This window comes from Tasmannia lanceolata, unplaced genomic scaffold, assembly GCF_043159265.1.
Source record: "Tasmannia lanceolata isolate RefF3 unplaced genomic scaffold, GAP_Taslan_0.1 ptg000023l, whole genome shotgun sequence".
Taxonomy (NCBI): domain Eukaryota; kingdom Viridiplantae; phylum Streptophyta; class Magnoliopsida; order Canellales; family Winteraceae; genus Tasmannia; species Tasmannia lanceolata.
Genome location: NW_027518700.1, coordinates 14,070,718 through 14,089,639, shown reverse-complemented (window position 1 = coordinate 14,089,639; position 18,922 = coordinate 14,070,718). Strand labels below are relative to the sequence as shown.

Below are 18,922 nucleotides of genomic sequence, written 5' to 3'. Positions count from 1 at the left end.
TGTCTTGTTGTGTCTATCAAACTACCACTATTTTTTGGGTTCCGGGAACACATGGATTTTTAATACAAAGGAGCTGTTGGAGATAACACCTTCCTTGGTATCTAATGGAGGCCGTGGAAGATAACAACTTCCTCTGGCTAACCTCCTGTCATTTGTAAGCTTCTGTTTTTGGGTTGCAGTTAAGCATTTCATCTACAATCGACAATGGAGGCTATGGCTCAAGTTGCTGGTGAGACTATTGCACAACAAGTCCGTTAGGTCACCTCGCGAACCATGTTGAGAATCTCAACAGAGAAATGGAAGAATTGAAGAGCAAGGACATTGATATCAAAGCACGGATACGGGAAGCTGAAAGACAGCTCTTGAGACCAAGAATCAAGTAATAAATTGGGTCACAGAGGTGGCCAAAATCGAAGTGCAAGTCAATTCCATAAACTCAGATTTCGACCAGATGTCGCGCTTCAACTTGAAATCTCCCTACGAATTGGGTAAGGAGGTGATTAGAATGACCGAAATAGTTGTAAACCTCAAAGGCAGAGGTGATTTTGATGAGGTTGCTGTGTGCCCTTCACCCCCGAGGGTGTTGGAGATGCCCAGTACATCAACACATGGTCACGAGTCATATGAAGAAACCTTATGGCATTGCTTACATGGTGAGAACTACGCAATGGTTTGTGTGCACGGCATGGAGGGAGTTGGGAAAACAACTGTAATGAAAACCATCAACAATCGGCTCGTTGGAACCCGAGACTTTGATGTGGTGATTTGGGCAACTGTGTCCAAGGATCTGAATATAGAAAGGACCCATCTAGCCATTGGAAGCAAATTGGGTTTGCGTTTTGCTGATGATGAAGATCAAGAGTCGAGAGGAAGGAAAATCTTTGCAAGGTTGAAGAACTCGAGGTATGTGCTGATGTTGGACGATCTTTGGGAGGAAATTATCTTGAACGATGTCGGAATTCCAAAGCCAAATAATGAAAATAAATGTAAATTCGTGCTGAGTACTCGTTTCCTTCTAGTGTCTAATGACATGGACACTAATATTCAGTTTAAGTTGAAATGAAACACTTGGGGGCGAGGAAGCTTGGAATTTGTTCCATGAAAAAGCAGGGGAGGTAGTACTTTTGCCAGACATACAAGCCTTAGCGGTGAAGGTTGTGAAAGAGTGTGGTGGTCTACCTCTAGTAATTATCACTGTGGTGAGGAAAGAGGTGCGGCTGAATGCACTAAGGGAATTGAAGGAATCGGCGGTCCCAAAAATTGAAGGTATGGAGCCTAAAGTGTTTCGATCTTTGAAACTCAGCTATGACTACTTAGAGGAAGATAACAATAAACTCTGCTTCATGTATTGTGCACTATATCCAGAAGATTGTATCATATATGTAAGTGAGCTGGTAAGATATTGGGCAATGGAAGGATTTGTTAAAAATGTTGATAACTTGGAGGATGCATCAAATAAAGGGCACCACATCATTGAAAGATTAAAGGGTGCATGTCTCTTGGAGGAGTTTAAGAGTAATCGTGTCAAGATGCACGACTTTTTTTTTTGGCAGGCAAGCTGGGGTTAGGTGGACCCCTACCAGAAGTAAATATAAAAGAAAGGAACAATACAGAAGGGGGCACGAGGGCTAAGAGGGTTTCACTACTTGATCTGTGACTTGGCAATATGGATCACGTCATCGTCGATCAAAGAAGGCCCAAAATTCCTGGTAAAAGCTGGGATGGGACTAAAGGAAGCATGCAAGGAAAATATGTTGGAAGGGGTTGAGAGGGTTTCATTGATGAGAAACCAAATAGGAAGGCTTCAAACTAGGCCAAATTGCCCTACTTTGGTATCCGTATTCCTCCAAGGAAACTATGACTTAAGGACCATCTCTCATAGCTTCTTTGATCTTATGCCAAGGCTTAGGATTCTTGATCTTAGTGACACCAATATTGAATCGCTTCTGGGGTCCTTATCTTCATTGGTGAATCTATGTGCACTCATTTTAAGAGACTTCAAGTGTTTGATAGAGGTACCACCATTGGGACATAAAAAACAACTACAATTTCTTAATCTCAGAGGATGTCTTGGCATTGGAGAACTACCTCAAGGCATTGGAGAATTGGTTAATCTTAAGAGTTTGGATTTATCATATTTGGGTGTTCAATCAGTTATAACCAAGCCGAAATAACCGAAATTTGATAACCGAAATAATTTCGGTTATCAAATTTCAGAAACCGAAACCGAACCGAATTTTATGAAAACCGAACTGAAATTGAACCGATTAAAAATTCGGTTATTCGGTTATAACCGGATAACCGAATAGTGATAGAAAAAGATAAAAAAAATTATTTGGACGGTTTGATCGGAGGGCTATGATCAATCTATCGAAAGGGTTTTTTAGGCACAACCTATTGAAGTTGTGATCAATCAAATCGATGGTTTGGATCATCCTACGGAGTGCCCATACACCATTTTTTGAAAAAAATAATGTTTATTTTTGGTTAATTTCAGTTATTCGGTTAACCGAATCTTTTTCCCGATAGAACCGAAACCGAATAACCGAATTAACCAAAAATAAAAACCGAAACCGAACCAAATTAGCAAAAAACTGAACTGAACTGACCGAATCAATTCGGTTCAGTTCGGTTCGATTATTCTGTTAAAACCGAATAATGAACACCCCTATATTTGCGTAATGTGACAACAATTCCACCTACAACAATATGTAGCTTATCTAATCTAGAGGAGCTAATCATGATCGGGACACCTACAAAATGGGCAAAGGAAGGAGGCCTAGAAGATGCGAACGACAACACTAGTGGTAGCTTAGCGGAGCTTGCAACGCTAATGCGCCTGTACTTACTTCATATCACAGTAAAGGATATTGATTTTCTTTCTCAAGATTCTTTCAATCGACGACAACTGTCGAGTTTGAGGAAATTCAATTTTCAATTTGGCGAAGCTAAATATTGGAATCTCCGGAGTAGTGATGAAATTTTGTGCATCTATAGATGTGAGTATTTCCCTCTTTGGTGTAAGAAAATATTAGAGTACGCAGGAGGCTTATATATTCACAGATGTAATGGTCTGACACAAGGAATTTCTGAATTAGCGGGTGATTCTTTGACCTTCAAAAACCTTGAGATTGACTTTTGTCCTCAAGTGGGTTGCATTATAGACAATGGAGCGGTAGGACACGATATTGAGTGGATGCAACTCTCTAATTTACCAAATCTGAAGAAGCTAGTCATGGGACATGGAAGCCTAAGTCTTCGACAACTGAAAATATTGAATATTGGTAGCTGTAAATAGTTGAGTGGTACTCTCTTCTCCTCTAACCTTGTACATCATCTGGATAAGTTGGAGGATCTTTTGATCTATGCATGTGACGAAATTGAGGAAATTATAGAAGAGGGGGAAAACATGCCGGTTCTCAACAATGCACTTACGCAAACTGTGTATTCTTGGGTTAAAGGGATTAAGAAGCATTTGTAGTTCGAGGGTATCTTTCACTTCAATGGAAGAGATGGAGATAGATGAATGTCCAAAATTGAAGAAGCTCCCTTCCTGCCCTAGCATTCAAATATTCAAAGCAGAAAAGAAGTGGTTTGAAGAATTAGATTGGGAAGATGGTGAGAATACCAAGTCCCTCTTCACCAATGCTTTTGATCCTATACCTACACACTATATATAGAGTGGGAATCTTATTCTTTAGTTCCCCTCTTTGCCCACAATTCCACATGTGTCCCACTCCAGTTCCTTTGTCGCACGATTTGCTTCCCATCGAAATTTACGATTCTTTTTTAGGGCATTATGGCCATTCTACTCCTATTTTTCCCTCAATAAACATCCAAAACTTGCTTCTTTTGGCACCAATCCTGTCCCTTCCTCTGAGAGCTTTCTCGTCCTCTCTCTTTCTATCTCCACTGCCTACCAATCACACCGTTTTCTTCTACCATCACCTCTTGCACTAAACAGCACAGAGCCTCCTCCCTTCTCTCTCAATCTCTCCTCAATCTCCATGCAGCAAAACGCCACCACACCAAAACCGTAAGGTATGATTCTCTCTCTCTCTCTCTCTCTCTCTCTCTGTTTGTGGTTTATTTGCTTCATTTTATTGAATTTCAAAGAAAATTACATTTATTTTATTTGCTTGATTAAATTGAATGTCAATGTAGATTCTCTCTTCATTTAGGTTTTCTCCTCTCCTTCTTAACTTGTTTGGTTAAATTGGATCTGATTATACATGCTCAATGAATTTAGAATCCCATGATTTTCATTTATTTGCTTCATTAAATTGAATTTCAGTGTAGATCTAGAAGTAATATATACATGTTTGTGGAGTTCCGAGTCGAGTCAATGAGTTTTTAAACACCGGGCCACACGTACCAGATCCTTAATTTCAGCTATGAAATTTTGAAGTCTCCAAGATCCTTCGTGCTGTCCGTGGCCCATACTATTGTATTTGCTGAGTCCCCCTCAATGATAAGTGGCTTAGATACCTTACCCTAACACCATTTTTAGCCGAATAGCAAACCCTAACCTCGGCTTCGTTTGCATCTCATATTCCAGCTGGCCCTGAGTCCGTACCGCTAGAATGCCTAACCACTCCATCAATCCTGGCCTTTCCTGGATTACTTAGAGAACTCCCATCGAAATTTCATTTTAACCATCCCGTCGGTGGAGGCTCCCATTTTGGAGTAATTTTAACCACAAGCTTTCTCTCCCATGCAACAACATTCTAGTTTCTCAGCATATCCCTAATTCCATATGCAATTTTCATACGACCTTTCACCCAAGTAATCAGTTTGATCGTAACATCAGTTTGAGGCCGATCCACGCACTTTTGTTTCTCACCCGAACATTTGTTCTATAAACTGAATTTTTTTTAAGACACTAAGGATGTCTTATAGTTAAAAGTGCAGATCAATGGAGTCCTAATGCAATGCCATTTTGAGCTGAAATCTTTCCCACCTTCATCAAAGTTGATATCAGAGTTCACGCTGACAAGCCAAGCAGTGCCTCTGTGTTTCACCGGCTTCACTTTCAAAACCCATTGGCGCACTAGATTTGAAAAGATTCAAGGTGTATATAATTTCACCTGTTATTTATTGTGGGTGGGTCACTGCAATAATTTTATTAATTAAATTGAATACCAACTTATTTTTTTGCTTCAATGCTTCATGCAGGTTTTTGAACACAGATATCGTAATTTCTGCGATCCAGGTAATCATTGTTGATGGAATGACATTGATGGCATTATAAAATACATGAATACTTTACCAAGGAATACTTTGTATCGGTCTCCCAATTTATATTTGGACACATTTCAGCCTAATTTACATGTTTATCTTAGCTTTCTTTCTGTGTCATACTCTTCATAAGTAGGCGAATGAGTTCTATACGCTCACTTTTCTTGGGTTGGGGCTGCTTTTCATGCATGTTCTTACAATACAGGATGACTTAAAATTTAGAATGACAATAGCCAATTTTAATTGTAAGCATTTCCTTTAAGTAATTTATGAAAAGGTCATGTATCATAAAATGATCTCTCCAATCTGCTTATAGAAAGATCAAATAGGTGTAACATTTGGAGAAGCATAACAGATGGTGCTCATCGCCGAAATAGTGATAATTAGTTGAACGTATATGCTATTGTAACAGTTTGCATCTCACTCCCCCAAGATGTTAGAGATTTTGCAAAATGATATCGGAAAATCAAGTGAATTTTTCACAAGTTTTATTTAAAATGGAAAACAATTTTAAGACAGGGCCGGTCGACCGGGGTATCCCGGGCAACTGCGGATTGTAACTTGGAAACTTAAACAATTTCCAGAAAGGTATGGGCGGGCGATTGCGGAAAGCGATTGCGGAAAGCTCGATCGACCGCGGTTCTTTGGATCATGAAAAATAAAATGGACAGAAGCAAGCCGGCGGGCGACTGCGAACGTTCGAAAAACTATCCGTTGGGAGAAAATTGACTTGGCTTTTCACTTCCGTTTTTCAACATTTCTTCATGTCTTTTGCTTCCCAACAGTCATGGATGTTTTTAATATACAAATGACACTTTGTGGATGATCCAAGACTCATAAATCACAAAAATGTGTGATCGAATGGTCATTATTCAAACCAATCCAAGAGATGTCTTGAAGGGATGTTTACCTTTAATGAATAGACATCTAATGCTCTATAAAGGAGTAAAATGTATCTTTTCAAAATGTGAAAAACAGTTATTGCTGTACTTTCTTTTATTCTCTCAAGCAATCTCTCACTCAATTTTGTATTCTAGATATTTTGCTCTTAAAACAGTACACTAATAATTATTTTCTGCAGAAACAGTTTTAGTGGTTTTCTCAAAGGCTTGAATTTCTGTAAAAGGTGTTTTGGGTTTGATTCCGCTTGTGCAAAGCGTCATCAAACAATTGTAGGATTGTCCTACAAGGCTTCATTGTATCTTGGAGGCAATTCGCGGATCCCCTTTGCACACAACTGGTGGGGGCGAATATTGTCTTATGGAAAGCGACATCTCGCCTTGAAGCATCTCATTCTTTTCTAATTCTCCTCATCTCCAAATCAGTACATTCTCCAACAATCTTAAGACAATATTCTGTTTGTGAAATCTTCATGGCACAATCTACGAAGCAAATTACGCAAGACTTTGTGAAACTGGAACGTTTCAACAAAGGAAATTTCAAAAGATGGCAGAAGAAAGTTCACTTTATTTTGACCACTTTGAGACTCTCAAAGTGGTGTATGTCTTAACTACACCTAAACCGGCGATTGGGGAAAACGAGACACTCGCTCAAACCTGTAGAAGGAGGAAGTGGGATCAAGAATATTATCTTTGCGAAGGACACATCCTCAATGCCATGATCGATGAACTCTTCGACATCTATCAAGGAACGGAATCGGCAAGTGCACTTTGGACGGCTTTGGAGACGAAATATCTTGCTGAGAATGCCGGCGCCATGAAGTTTGTAAATTATAAAATGACATATGATAAGTTTGTAGCAGATCAAATCCATGAGATCCAACATATCATTAGTCAAGTTCATCAACAAGGGATAAATCTTGATGATTCAATCATCATACCCTCAATTATTAACAAATTGCCGCCATCTTGGAAAGACTTTAGGAAAATTCTTAAACATAAAAGAGATGAGATGTCTCTTGAAGATTTGGTTCAAACCCTCCAAGTTGAGGAAGAATCAAGGCTTCGAGACAATAAAGAAGATATAACATTCTCTAAAGTACATGTGGTGGAAAATGTCAATATGGTAAATGCCCCTACTGCTCCTACTACTCAACCTTGGAAAGGTAATCAGAAGAGGAAACCGCATCAAGGCAATGGTTCTGAAAAGAACAAGAAGTGCAAAGTCGCTTGTTTCCAGTGTGACAAAATGGGTCACAACAAAAAGGAGGGTCGATAGAAAAGTCGAACACTCAAGGAACCAAGGGTGGAAAGAAAGAAAAATATGTTGCCATGATATCCGAGGCCAATTTCCTCGAAGGTGAAGATGCGTGGTGGATTGACTCGGGTGCTACAAAGCATGTTTGCAAAGACAGAAGCGTATTCTCGACTTATGTACCGGTCGAGGATGGGAGTGTTCTCTACATGAGAAACTCTTCAATTGCTGAAGTCAAAGGCAAAGGGAAAGTGGATCTCGAATTTACTTCCGGAAAAATCCTCACTCTTACTGATGTGTACCATGTACCGGAAGTTAGAAGAAATCTTGTATATGGTAGCCTTCTTAATAAGAATGCCTTTAAACTTGTATTTGAATTCAACAAGTTTGTACTTTCCAAGGGTGGGACTTTTGTAGGGAAGGGTTATATGTACGAGGGTATGTTTAAGATGAATATCAATAAAGTTAATGTTTCAGTTTATATGGTTGACTCTCTTTCTTTATGGCATGATAGATTAGGACATGTTAATCTTAGAAAAATGCATGATATGGTAAAATTAGAATTAATCCCTAAATATGATGAAAACATGGTAGATAAATGTAAGATATCCATGCAAACTAAAATAACTACAAAGCCATTTCCTAGTGTAGAAAGATCTACTACTTTATTACAATTAATACATAGTAATGTGTGTGATTTACATGGGACTCCGATAAGAGGGGGCTAAAGATATTTTGTGACATTCATTGATGATTTCTCAAAATACTATTATGTATATCTGTTAGCCCATAAAGATGAAGTTTTAAATAAGTTTAAGACTTATAAAATAGAAGTAGAAAATTAATGTGAAATTAAGATAAAGTGTATTAGATCTGATAGAGGAGGGGAATACCAATTCCCTGAATTTTGTGAAAATGAGAGAATAATATATGAGTATTCAGCCCCTTATACACCACAACAAAATGGTGTTGCTGAAAGAAAGAATAGGACTATAATGGAAATGGTTAATTCCATGTTAGTCAATTTTGGTTTAAATAAGGGTTTTTGGGGTGAAGCCTTACTAACGGCTTGTCACATCCTAAATAGAATACCTAATAAGAAGACTCATGTAACCCCCTATGAACATTGAAAAAAGAGAAAACCTAACTTAAGTTATCTTAAAGTTTGGGGTTGTAGAGCAATTGTTCAAGTACCCAAACCTAAGAAAAGAAAATTGGGTGAAAGAGGCATTGAATGCATATTCCTTGGATATGCAAATCATAGTAAAGCCTATAGGTTCTTAGTTATAGATTCTAATGACTTAGTAGATATGAATTCCATTATTGATTCTAGGGATGCCACCTTCTTTGAAAACAGGTTCTCATCCATTCCTAAATTAATGAATGCATACCCACCTATAGAGTTTTCATTAGAGCATCAAGAGGAAACAAATGAGGTACCAAATGAAATCAGAAGAAGTAAAAGAGATAGAAGAGATAAAAGCTTTAGTCATGACTTTATAGTCTATCTTGTAAAATGATCAAGAAATAAGGTTAAAACTTCTACTATGATAGATCTAAAAGTAGAATCTGATCCTAAGACTTATAAGGAAGCCATTAAATCTCAAGATGCAACCCTTTGGAAAGAGGCCATCAATGATGAAATGAATTCCATCATGGGTAATAAAACCTGGAAATTAGTTGATTTACCTCCTGGATCAAAACCCATAGGTTGTAAGTGGATCTTCAAGAAGAAGATGAAAGTAGATTGAACCATAGAAAAGTTTAAGGCTAGATTAGTAGCTAAAGGCTTTTCACAAAAGGCAGGTACAGACTACTTTGATACTTATGCTCCAGTTGCTAGGATCTCAACAATTAGAGTCCTAATTGCTCTTGCATCCATATACAAGCTTCACATTCACCAAATGGATGTTAAAATAGTGTTCTTGAATGGTGAACTTGATGAAGAAGTATACATGGATCAACCTGAAGGTTTTATTTTACCTGGTCAAGAACATAAAGTATGTAAGTTAGTTAAGTCCTTATATGAACTTAAACAAGCTCATAAACAATGGCATGAGAGATTTGACAAGGTGTTAATATGAAATGGTTTTAAGATACACGAATCTGACAAATGTGTATATAGCAAGTATAAAGATGAAAAATGTGTCATTATATATTTATATGTAGATGATATGCTAATCTTTGGTAGTGATATGGATATTATCACAAGAACTAAAGAATTTGTCTTTAAATTTTGATATGAAAAGACATGGGTGTTGCAAATGTGATTCTAGGTATTAGAATCATAAGAAAAAGTAGTAACTTTATTCTTTCTCAGTCTCATTATATTGAAAAAGTACTTAGAAAATTTGATCACTTTGAATGCACACCAGTTTCTACACTTTTTTATTCAAGTTTAAGGTTATATCCTAATACTGGTAGGTTTATATCTCAACTAAAGTATGCTAATGTCATAGGAAGTCTGATGTATGCTATGACATGTACTAGACCTGACATAGCATTCGCAGTTGAAAAATTAAGTAGATTGACTAGTAATCCTAGTAATGCTCATTGGAATGCTATAAATAGGATATTAAAATATCTAAAAGGCACTATAGACTATGGATTGTCATATAGTGGGTATCCTTTAGTGTTAGAAGGATACACAGATGCCAGTTGGTTAACAGAGCATGTTGATCATTCATTAACGAGTGGATGGATTTTCACTCTTGGTGGGGGAGCTATCTCTTGGGCTTCTAAGAAGCAAACCTGCATAACTACTTCCAACATGGAAGCAGAGTTTATTGCACTAGTTTCTGGTTGTAAAGAGGCAGAGTGACTGAGGAATTTGCTAATAAAAATTCCAATTTGGCCTAAACCTAAGCCATCGATATATGTGCATTGTGATAGTCAGGCCACACTATCAAGGGCATATAACCATGTGTACAATGGTAACTCCAGGCATACTGGACTTAGGCATAGTGTTATTAAGTAGTTACTTACTGATGGAGTAGTAACTATAGATTATAAAAGATCAAGCCAAAACTTGGCTGATCCATTAACAAAAGGACTTGAAAGAGATTTGGTGTTAAAGACATCAATGGGGATGAGTCTATAGCCAATAACCAATGGTCACCAACTGAAATTCCAAGGGTAGGCCCAATTGACAACAATGAAGAGGTAAAATTAGGTTCCTAACAAGTTTCAACATTTTGAAAACTTCAAACCCAATTTTGAAGATTAAGAGATCAAGAATGAAATTTAAGCACACAAGTTAAATCCTAAGTGCAATGCAAATTTAAAGCAAGAGATTAAGAGAGAGTGCACCCGAGATTTAAAGTGGTTCGGTCCTTCAAACGTGAGGCCTACTCCACTCCACCAACCAAACCCATTGATGGCTTCACTATTTGATCTTCTTAACTTCAGCGAAGATCGGTGCCGATTACAAATTCCAATCGCCTTTAACCTTGGTGGCAATCCTCACCACGGAGAGTGGGCTCCGCTTCTCCGAACACTCGCCCGTATACAATCTCTTGATAAAGAAAGAAAGAACAAAAAATCCCTCACAAGGGTTTACAAACTTTGAATAAGATGTACAACTTTGAGCCTATGATCCAAATCCTAATCTTAGAGGATGAGAGGCATAAACAAGCTTTGATTCACTCTTAGGATATTCAAGTAGAGTTTTTGAGTGTTAGGATTGACCATTGGGATGTTTAGAATACCCATATATATAAGAAAAACCAAATATGACCGTTTGGGGGCATTGTGGTAATTCCTGCAAAAATTTCCAACGGCTATAATTCTTACCGTTATAGTGGTCTCGGAGTTCCGAGAATTTCTCTCGGAGTTCTGGGAATACAAACGGAAGTTAGAAAAATTCTACTGGACCAAATCTCGGAGCTCCCAGAATTCTCTCGGAGTTCCGAGAAGCCTATCAGCATCAGATTTTCAATTCTGTTTCTTGGGCTTCTAATTCTACACCAAGTTGGGATTGCTATGAGGGTTCCAAAGTGTTGGAACACCACAAGGACAATCTCTTAAACATTTAGGGTGTGTGAGATTAACTTAATTTAAGCATGTAAACACCTAACCTAGGATTGGATCTTATACATTCTAACATGACTTTGATCTTCAATGTGACTCTTCAAGTCTTCATTCGTCTTGGATCTCCGATGTCTTTGGCCTTCCTAATGTGGTCCAATGAGAACTTCTTAGCCTCAATCCAAGCAATCTTGTCTTAGCACAATTATAATCTGCAACTTGGATAAACAAACACATTAGTAATCTTAAATCACTTGTGTATTGGAATCATCAAAAGAAGATGGGAATGCCAAGGTGAGAACCATTGGGGTTACAATCTCCCCCTTTTTGATGATGACAAGCACAAGAGATTTTCCAATAAAAGCACACATATATTTCCTTACACTAGATTTCTCTCCCCCTTTGGCATCTATAAAAAAGATGGGGTATAAGAAAATCAAAGGGATAAAATTTTCAATTTTAAGCTCCCCCTTTTTCAAGGAAAAAGACAAACAAAGAACTCCCCCTATTTAGAGTTTTTATTCAACACAAGAGGGGATTTTTAATTAATCATAAAAAATTTTCAAGTTTAAGAGCAAGCCCCTAATCTAAAAACACATATGAAGAGAATCATATGGGGGCTTTGGGAACCCAAGCTTTCTTGGTTCCACCATAATCCCTTATTTTAGATGCACATTGGAATTGGTAATGACCATTGATTCCACAATAATGGCATCTAACATGAGGGTTAGATAGACTACTCCTATCATAAAATGCATGATTAGGTCTATGACTAACCTTTTTCAAGATTATGTCAATAATTTTATCTCCATTTAGGAAACCATGGAGACATAATCTTAACCTTTCATTTTCATTATGAAGATGGGTTATTTGATTTTGAAAATCATTAGTGTCATCTTCATAAGATTTGGAAGAGCTTGCCACATTTTGAAGTTTAACAATTTGGCAAGTTTTCTCATCCAAACAACCCTTAAGGGTTTTAATCTCAAGTTTAAAAATTTCAATTTGTGCTTGAGATTTGGATATGGAAGAGGATGACTCATTTTTCAAAATATTAAGTTCATTTTCTAATTTAGAAATAGATTTTTTAAGAACTTTATTTTTTGAAATTTGAGAATGCAAGGTTATGCATAATTCATCATAAGATATTCTTTCACTATCACTACTTGACGAATTACAAGAGGGGTTTGAATTTACCTCATCTTCATGGGTGAATGCCATGAAGCAAAGATCACCCTTATTACCTTCCCCTTCACTTGAGCTTTTGCCCGACGTGCTTGAAGCATCCCAAGCGCCGACGAGACCCTTATGCTTCTTCCAATCTTTATTCTTTCCCTTGTACTTTGAGGAAGATGACTTGAGAAGTGGACACTCCGGTCTTTTGTGTCCCGTCTTCTTACAATTGTAACACCTTATTCCTCCTTCTACTTCACTTTCTTCTTCTTTTTATCCTTTTTATGCTTCTTTCTCCATAAGCTTTTAAATTTTCTTAAAGCTTCTTCTTCATCACTATCCGCCTCACTTGATGATGAGTCCGTCTTGGAGACCTTTAGAGCTAGAGATCGGCTTTCTTTTTCTTTCTCTTTCGGCTTCTTCTCTTCTTGACGGCTAGTGAGGAGCATTTCATGAGTGATAAGAGATCCTACAAGCTCCTCCATAGTAAGAGTCTTGAGATCCTTTGATTCTTGAATGGCGGTGACTTTTGGATCCCAATGTGGAGGAAGTGACCTAAGCAACTTACTCAGAAGCTCATCAGTAGGATAAGATTTACCAATATTTGCTACTTCATTTGAAATTTTAGAAAATCGGGTATACATTTCAGAAATACTTTCATTTTGACCCATTCTAAACATTTCATATTTGCTCTTTAACAAGTTTATTTTGTAATCCTTGACTTGTGATGTTCCCTCATGGGTAATGGCAAGTGTATCCCAAATAACCTTGGCGGAATAAAAAAGAGCTACTCTATTAAACTCCTCCGTAGATAGGGCGCAAAACAAAGAATTTATAGCTTTGTAATTTAAATTTGCATGCCTTTTCTCTACGACATTCCATTCTTCAAATGGCTTGGAAGGCAAAGTGTATCCATTTTCTACAATATGCCAAAGTTCCACATCTATCGAAAGAAGATAGATGCGCATCCTTGTCTTCCAATGTCCATAGTTGGACCCATCAAAGAAAGGAGGTCTAGTTGTGGAATGGCCTTCCGGAAGTCCGGTTCCATTTATGTTTGCCATTTCACAATTAGAAGGTTGCCAATGATCTTATGATCTTTTCCTTGTAAAAATTAAAAAAAAAATTTACCAAAGATTTCAAGAAAAGAAAATCTTTTAAGAGCCAAGGCTCTTATCCCAAGTGAAATTCCAAGGGTAGGCCCAATTGACAATAATGAGGAGGTAAAATTAGGTTCCTAACAAGTTTTAACATTTTGAAAACTTCAAACCCAATTTTGAAGATTAAGAGATCAAGAATGAAATTTAAGCACACAAGTTAAATCCTAACTGCAATGCAAATTTAAAGCAAGAGATTAAGAGAGAGTGCACCCGAGATTTAAAGTGGTTTGGTCCTCCAAACGTGAGGCCTACTCCATTCCACCAACCAAACCCGTTGATGGCTTCACTATTTGATCTTCTTAACTTCGGCGAAGATCGGTGCCGATTACAAATTCCAATCGCCTTTAACCTTGGTGGCAATCCTCACCACGGAGAGTGGGCTCCACTTCTCCGAACCCTCGCCCGTATACAATCTCTTGATAAAAAAGAAAGAACAAAAAATCCCTCACAAGGGTTTACAAACTTTGAATAAGATGTACAACTTTGAGCCTATGATCCAAATCCTAATCTTAGAAGATGAGAGGCATAAACAAGCTTTGATTCACTCTTAGGATATTCAAGTAGAGTTTTTGAGTGTTAGGATTGATCATTGGGATGTTTAGAATACCCATATATATATATATATATATATATATATATATAAGAAAAACCAAATATGACCGTTTGGGGGCATTGTGGTAATTCCTGCAAAAATTCCCAACGGCTATAATTCTTACCGTTATAGTGGTCTCGGAGTTCCGAGAATTTCTCTCGGAGTTCCGGGAATACAAACGGAAGTTAGAAAAATTCTACTGGACCAAATCTCGGAGCTTCGAGGAATCTCTCGGAGTTCCGAGAAGCCTATCAGCAGCAGATTTTCAATTCTGTTTCTTGGGCTTCCAACTCTACACCAAGTTGGGATTGCTATGAGGGTTCCAAAGTGTTGGAACACCACAAGGACAATCTTTTAAACATTTAGGGTGTGTGAGATTAACTTAATTTATGCCTCTAAACACCTAACCTAGGATTGGATCTTATACATTCTAACATGACTTTGATCTTCAATGCGATTCTTCAAGTCTTCATTCGTCTTGGATCTCCGATGTCTTTGGCCTTCCTAATGTGGTCCAATGAGAACTTCTTGGCCTCAATCCAAGCAATCTTGTCTTAGCACAATTATAATCTGCAACTTGGATAAACAAACACATTAGTGATCTTAAATCACTTGTGTATTAGAATCATCAAAAGAAGATGGGAATGCCAAGGTGAGAACCATTGGGCTTACACCAACGATGGAAACTCAACTCAACGCTTGAAGAGACATCAAGTCTTGAGTTCAATGACCCGAAGTACAACATATGGAGTGACTGCAAGCACTATAATATATAGTATTATCATCCCAAGGTAAAGTGCTTGGTACCTGTAATGTTTACAAGGGTAAGGATGAGCAAATGGGCTCTTAATGGATTTAGAACATAATGTTGCAGTGTTTTAGTTATAGCGACACTCTTAATAAGTCTACCTATGTGAATGTGGAAGTGGTGCCGCTTCCTATGAGACTTGGCTAGTCTCTAGAGCATTCATGAAACCTACATACAGACACAAGGCCAATATATGTGTCGGTTTTTAGAAACTACCTATAAAGATGAAATCTTATGTGTGAAGATATGTCCGGTTAGCCGAATAGAATAGCTAGTTCAAAGATACATCTACTATGCAATTCTGGCTAACTTTGATGTGCTATCACTAAGTGAAGGTTCAAATTGTAAGATACCTTCATTTATGCATAAATTTCCAAGCCTGATGAGGAAAATATTTTTATTTTGAAAATGGTGGGGTATTGTTAGAGATTTTGCAAAATGATATTGGAAAATCAAGTGAATTTTTCACAAGTTTTATATAAAATAGAAAACAATTTTAAGACATGGCCGGTCGACCGGGGTATCCCGGGCGACAGCAAATTGTAACCTGGAAACTTAAACAATTTCCAGAAAGGTATGGGCAGGGCGACCGCGGTTCTTTGGATCATAAAAAATAAAATGGACAGAAGCATGCCGGCGGGTGACCGCAGAAGCTCGGTCGACCGCGGACGTTCGAAAAGCTATCCGTTGGGAGAAAATTGACATGGTTTTTCACTTCCGTTTTTCAACATTTCTTCATGTCTTTTGTTTCCCAACAATCATTGATTTTTTCAAACACAAAGGACACAAGACTCATAAATCACAAAGAGGTGATATTGAATGGTCATTATTCAAACCAATCCAAGAGATGTCTTGAAGGGATGTTTACCTTTAATCAATAGACATCTAATGCTCTATAAAGGAGTAGAAATCTGTCTTTTCGAAATGCGAAAAATAGTTATTGCTGTACTTTCTTTTATTCTCTCAAGCAATCTCTCACTCCATTTTGTATTCTAGATATTTTGTTCTTAAAACAGTACACTAATAACTGTTTTCTGCAGAAACAGTTTTAGTGGTTTTCTCAAAGGCTTGAAGTTCTGTAAAAGGTGTTTTAGGTTTGATTCCGCTTGTGTAAAGCGTCATCAAACAATTGTAGGATTGTCCTAAAAGGCTTCATTGTATCTTGGAGGCAATTCGCGGATCCCCTTTGCACACAACTGGTGGGGGCAATTATTGTCTTAAGGAAAGAGACATCGCGCCTTGAAAAGTTATTGCTATGGTCATTTCTCATATTGATTAGGATTGTCTAATTGTTATTGCTATGGCCATTTCTCATATTAATTCTATATCTTTTTTTTTCCAGAATGGTAGCCAATTTGATTGAAAAAACGAGGACCAGGATGGCCAGAACACAGAAAAGCAAATACAATAATGATAGAAAAGACAAGAAAAGACAAGCAATCAAGGGGGACTCATAAAGTGCAAGAGCTTCTTTAGAGACACCTTCCCTAGCAAGGTTATCGGCCACCCCATTGGTAGAGCGACCAATATGTTTTAGAACAATACAAGCATTTCATCAAAGAGGTGATCAAATCTTCAAGGAGGATTTCGTGAACCCTATGAGGTAACGGATAACATTAATCCCCTTCTACTTCCACTTTATCCATTTGGTTTTTAGTCAGCAACTTTAGACCTTGGTGGACAGCACGGACCTCGGCCCCTGTAGCATTAGCCACTCAATTGGACCTGCAAATGCCCGAATCACTTCCCAAAGCTCATTCCGCAAGACATCTGAGATTCTATATTTATTTTTTCCCTTAGCCATACTTTTTCTCTTTTTCTGGGAGGAGTTCAAGGATGAGGAGAAGGTTGACATGAAGTCATTCGACATCTGAAATTTCATCTGAAACTAGTCTTTGCTCTGTGAATTATTGATTATTTTGATTCAACTGTGACTATCTGAGGTTATTTTTTTGTTACTATTATGGACTGCTGAGTTATGCCCCATTTGAATTTTCAACCCATTTTTTTAGGCTAACTTGGGGTTGAATCTGTGATGTCAATATTGCCACCATACTGTTTCCTAGGGCATTGTTGGGTCCACCACACTATGTTAGCGCAATCTGGATTATTCATGTGAACACTTTCTAAACTGCCTCTGTTACCTCCAGAATTTGTATGGGGCAGGATTTGTAACCATGTTTTGATATATGCACGAATTCATATTGTCTTTTTTATTTAAAGAGCTCTTAAAGGTTACTAGTTCCCAAAAAGCTCTCACAAGCCAATTATAAAAGAAAAAACTAGCTGGGTTTCTGCAATTATTAAAACTTGGTTATGCTGATATCATTTTCCTTTTTTTAATAAAATCCATACTTCTTACCCCCAAGAAAAGAAAATGAACTATTATGGGCCTTGATCCGGGGAAAAATTTAAGGGAAAAAACAAGTCCGGGTCTAGTAGGGTTGAAATTTTCTTTGATATATACACGAATTCATCTTGTCTTTTATTATTTCAAGTGCTCTCAAAGGTTATTAGTTCCCAAAAAGCTCTCACAAGCCAATTATAAAAGAAAAGACTAGCTGGGTTTGTGCAATTATTAAAACATGGTTATGCTGATATCATTTCGCTTTTTTTTAATAAAATCCATACTTCTTACCCCAAGAAAAGAAAATGAACTATTATGAACCTTGATCCGTGGAAAATTTTAAGGGAAAAAACAAGTCAGGGTCTAGCAGGGTTGAAATTTTCGATTTTGAAGAAAAGGAAATACATAAAAAATGATTTAGATGTACACTGGAGACCTCATTTTCTAGGAAATACTTCTCCGAAGAAACTTTTTTCCACCATATAGATGGCCCCTAAGACTCCATCCGGAAAGAGCTACCCCACGTCCGACCCCATAAATGGTGAAAAACAATGGGAAAAGTCTCTAATCAAAATACAATTTATTTTGGATACCGATATTGGCACTAACTTGTTTTAATTATTGCACAAACTCAACTTGTCATTTCTTTTTAAAGGACTTCGAGAGCTTTTTGGGAACCGTAATATTTCCAGATGCAAGATTTGCGACCGATTAAAGAGAGAGATTCAAGATAGAGGCCTGTAGAGGCTTACCTTTGACAGCTGTTTTAATAATAAAAGACAAGATGAGTTAGTGCTTTATCAAAACATGGTAGTGCTGGACTTTATTTTTTTAGCCATTTCTCACCCTCTCCTCACTAACACCCTCTCATGTCTCTCCTTCTCCCGGCCTCCCTGCCATGCTCACCACTTGATAAACTAATATTTTCCTTGAAAAGAAATTCATAGTAGCCAAACTTGGCCTTGCTTGCAAATTACTCTCAGCAATTGATAAACTAATATTCCTTGAAAAGAAAGTCATGGTTGCCAAAGAAATTCACAACTCCACATGGGATTTCTTTTCTTTTCCACTCTATTGACTTCTTCTTTGTCTTGTTGTATCTAAAAAACTACCACTAGTTTTTTGGGTTGCGGGTGCATATGGATTTTTAATAGAAAGGAGTTGTTGGAGATAACACCTTCCTTGGTCTCTAGTGGAGGCCGTGGAAGACCTAAGTCATGGGAAGGCAAGAGACTGAAGCATTATCTTATGGTTTTTTATGGGGAAAAGATTTTCTAATAAAAATATTTATTAAGAAAAAGCGAATGACGATGAAAAGAAATGCTTAGTATATATTATGCTACTTATATTAGCACCATCATATTTTTATAATTGTGCAAACTCATCACGAAATTTCGGCCGAAATTCAGTAAAGGGAGACAATG

The 18,922-nt window shown here is 37.5% G+C and overlaps 1 protein-coding gene and 1 long non-coding RNA gene across 4 annotated transcripts; both read left to right on the top strand.

Moving 5' to 3' along the window:
• Nucleotides 1-451: 451 nt before the first annotated feature.
• On the top strand, nt 452-3,298 carry LOC143855845 (putative disease resistance protein At5g63020). Its single transcript, XM_077365898.1, has 4 exons — nt 452-986; nt 1,084-1,553; nt 2,014-2,108; nt 2,716-3,298. The coding sequence occupies exons 1-4, from the start codon at nt 452-454 to the stop codon at nt 3,296-3,298; spliced, it is 1,683 nt and encodes a 560-aa protein (XP_077222013.1).
• Nucleotides 3,299-3,840: 542 nt separating this feature from the next.
• On the top strand, nt 3,841-17,389 carry LOC143856730 (uncharacterized). 3 transcript variants are annotated; one of them, XR_013238328.1, is made up of 5 exons: nt 3,842-4,041; nt 4,912-5,071; nt 5,176-5,212; nt 16,502-16,754; nt 16,836-17,389. It is a non-coding gene; the product is annotated as an uncharacterized LOC143856730 (long non-coding RNA). The 3 variants fall into 3 exon arrangements; XR_013238327.1 differs by having other exon boundaries at nt 3,841-4,041; nt 4,900-5,071; nt 16,502-17,389; XR_013238326.1 differs by having other exon boundaries at nt 3,844-4,041; nt 16,502-17,389.
• Nucleotides 17,390-18,922: the final 1,533 nt, after the last annotated feature.

Coding starts and splice junctions, on each gene's coding strand:
- LOC143855845 (XM_077365898.1), top strand. CDS start 452: ATGTCGCGCTTCAACTTGAAATCTCCCTACGAATTGGGTAAGGAGGTG. Junction 1,554..2,013: donor ACGACTTTTTTTTTTGGCAG/GCAAGCTGGGGT, acceptor AGTGTTTGATAG/AGGTACCACCATTGGGACAT. Junction 2,109..2,715: donor CTCAAGGCATTGGAGAATTG/GTTAATCTTAAG, acceptor AACAATATGTAG/CTTATCTAATCTAGAGGAGC.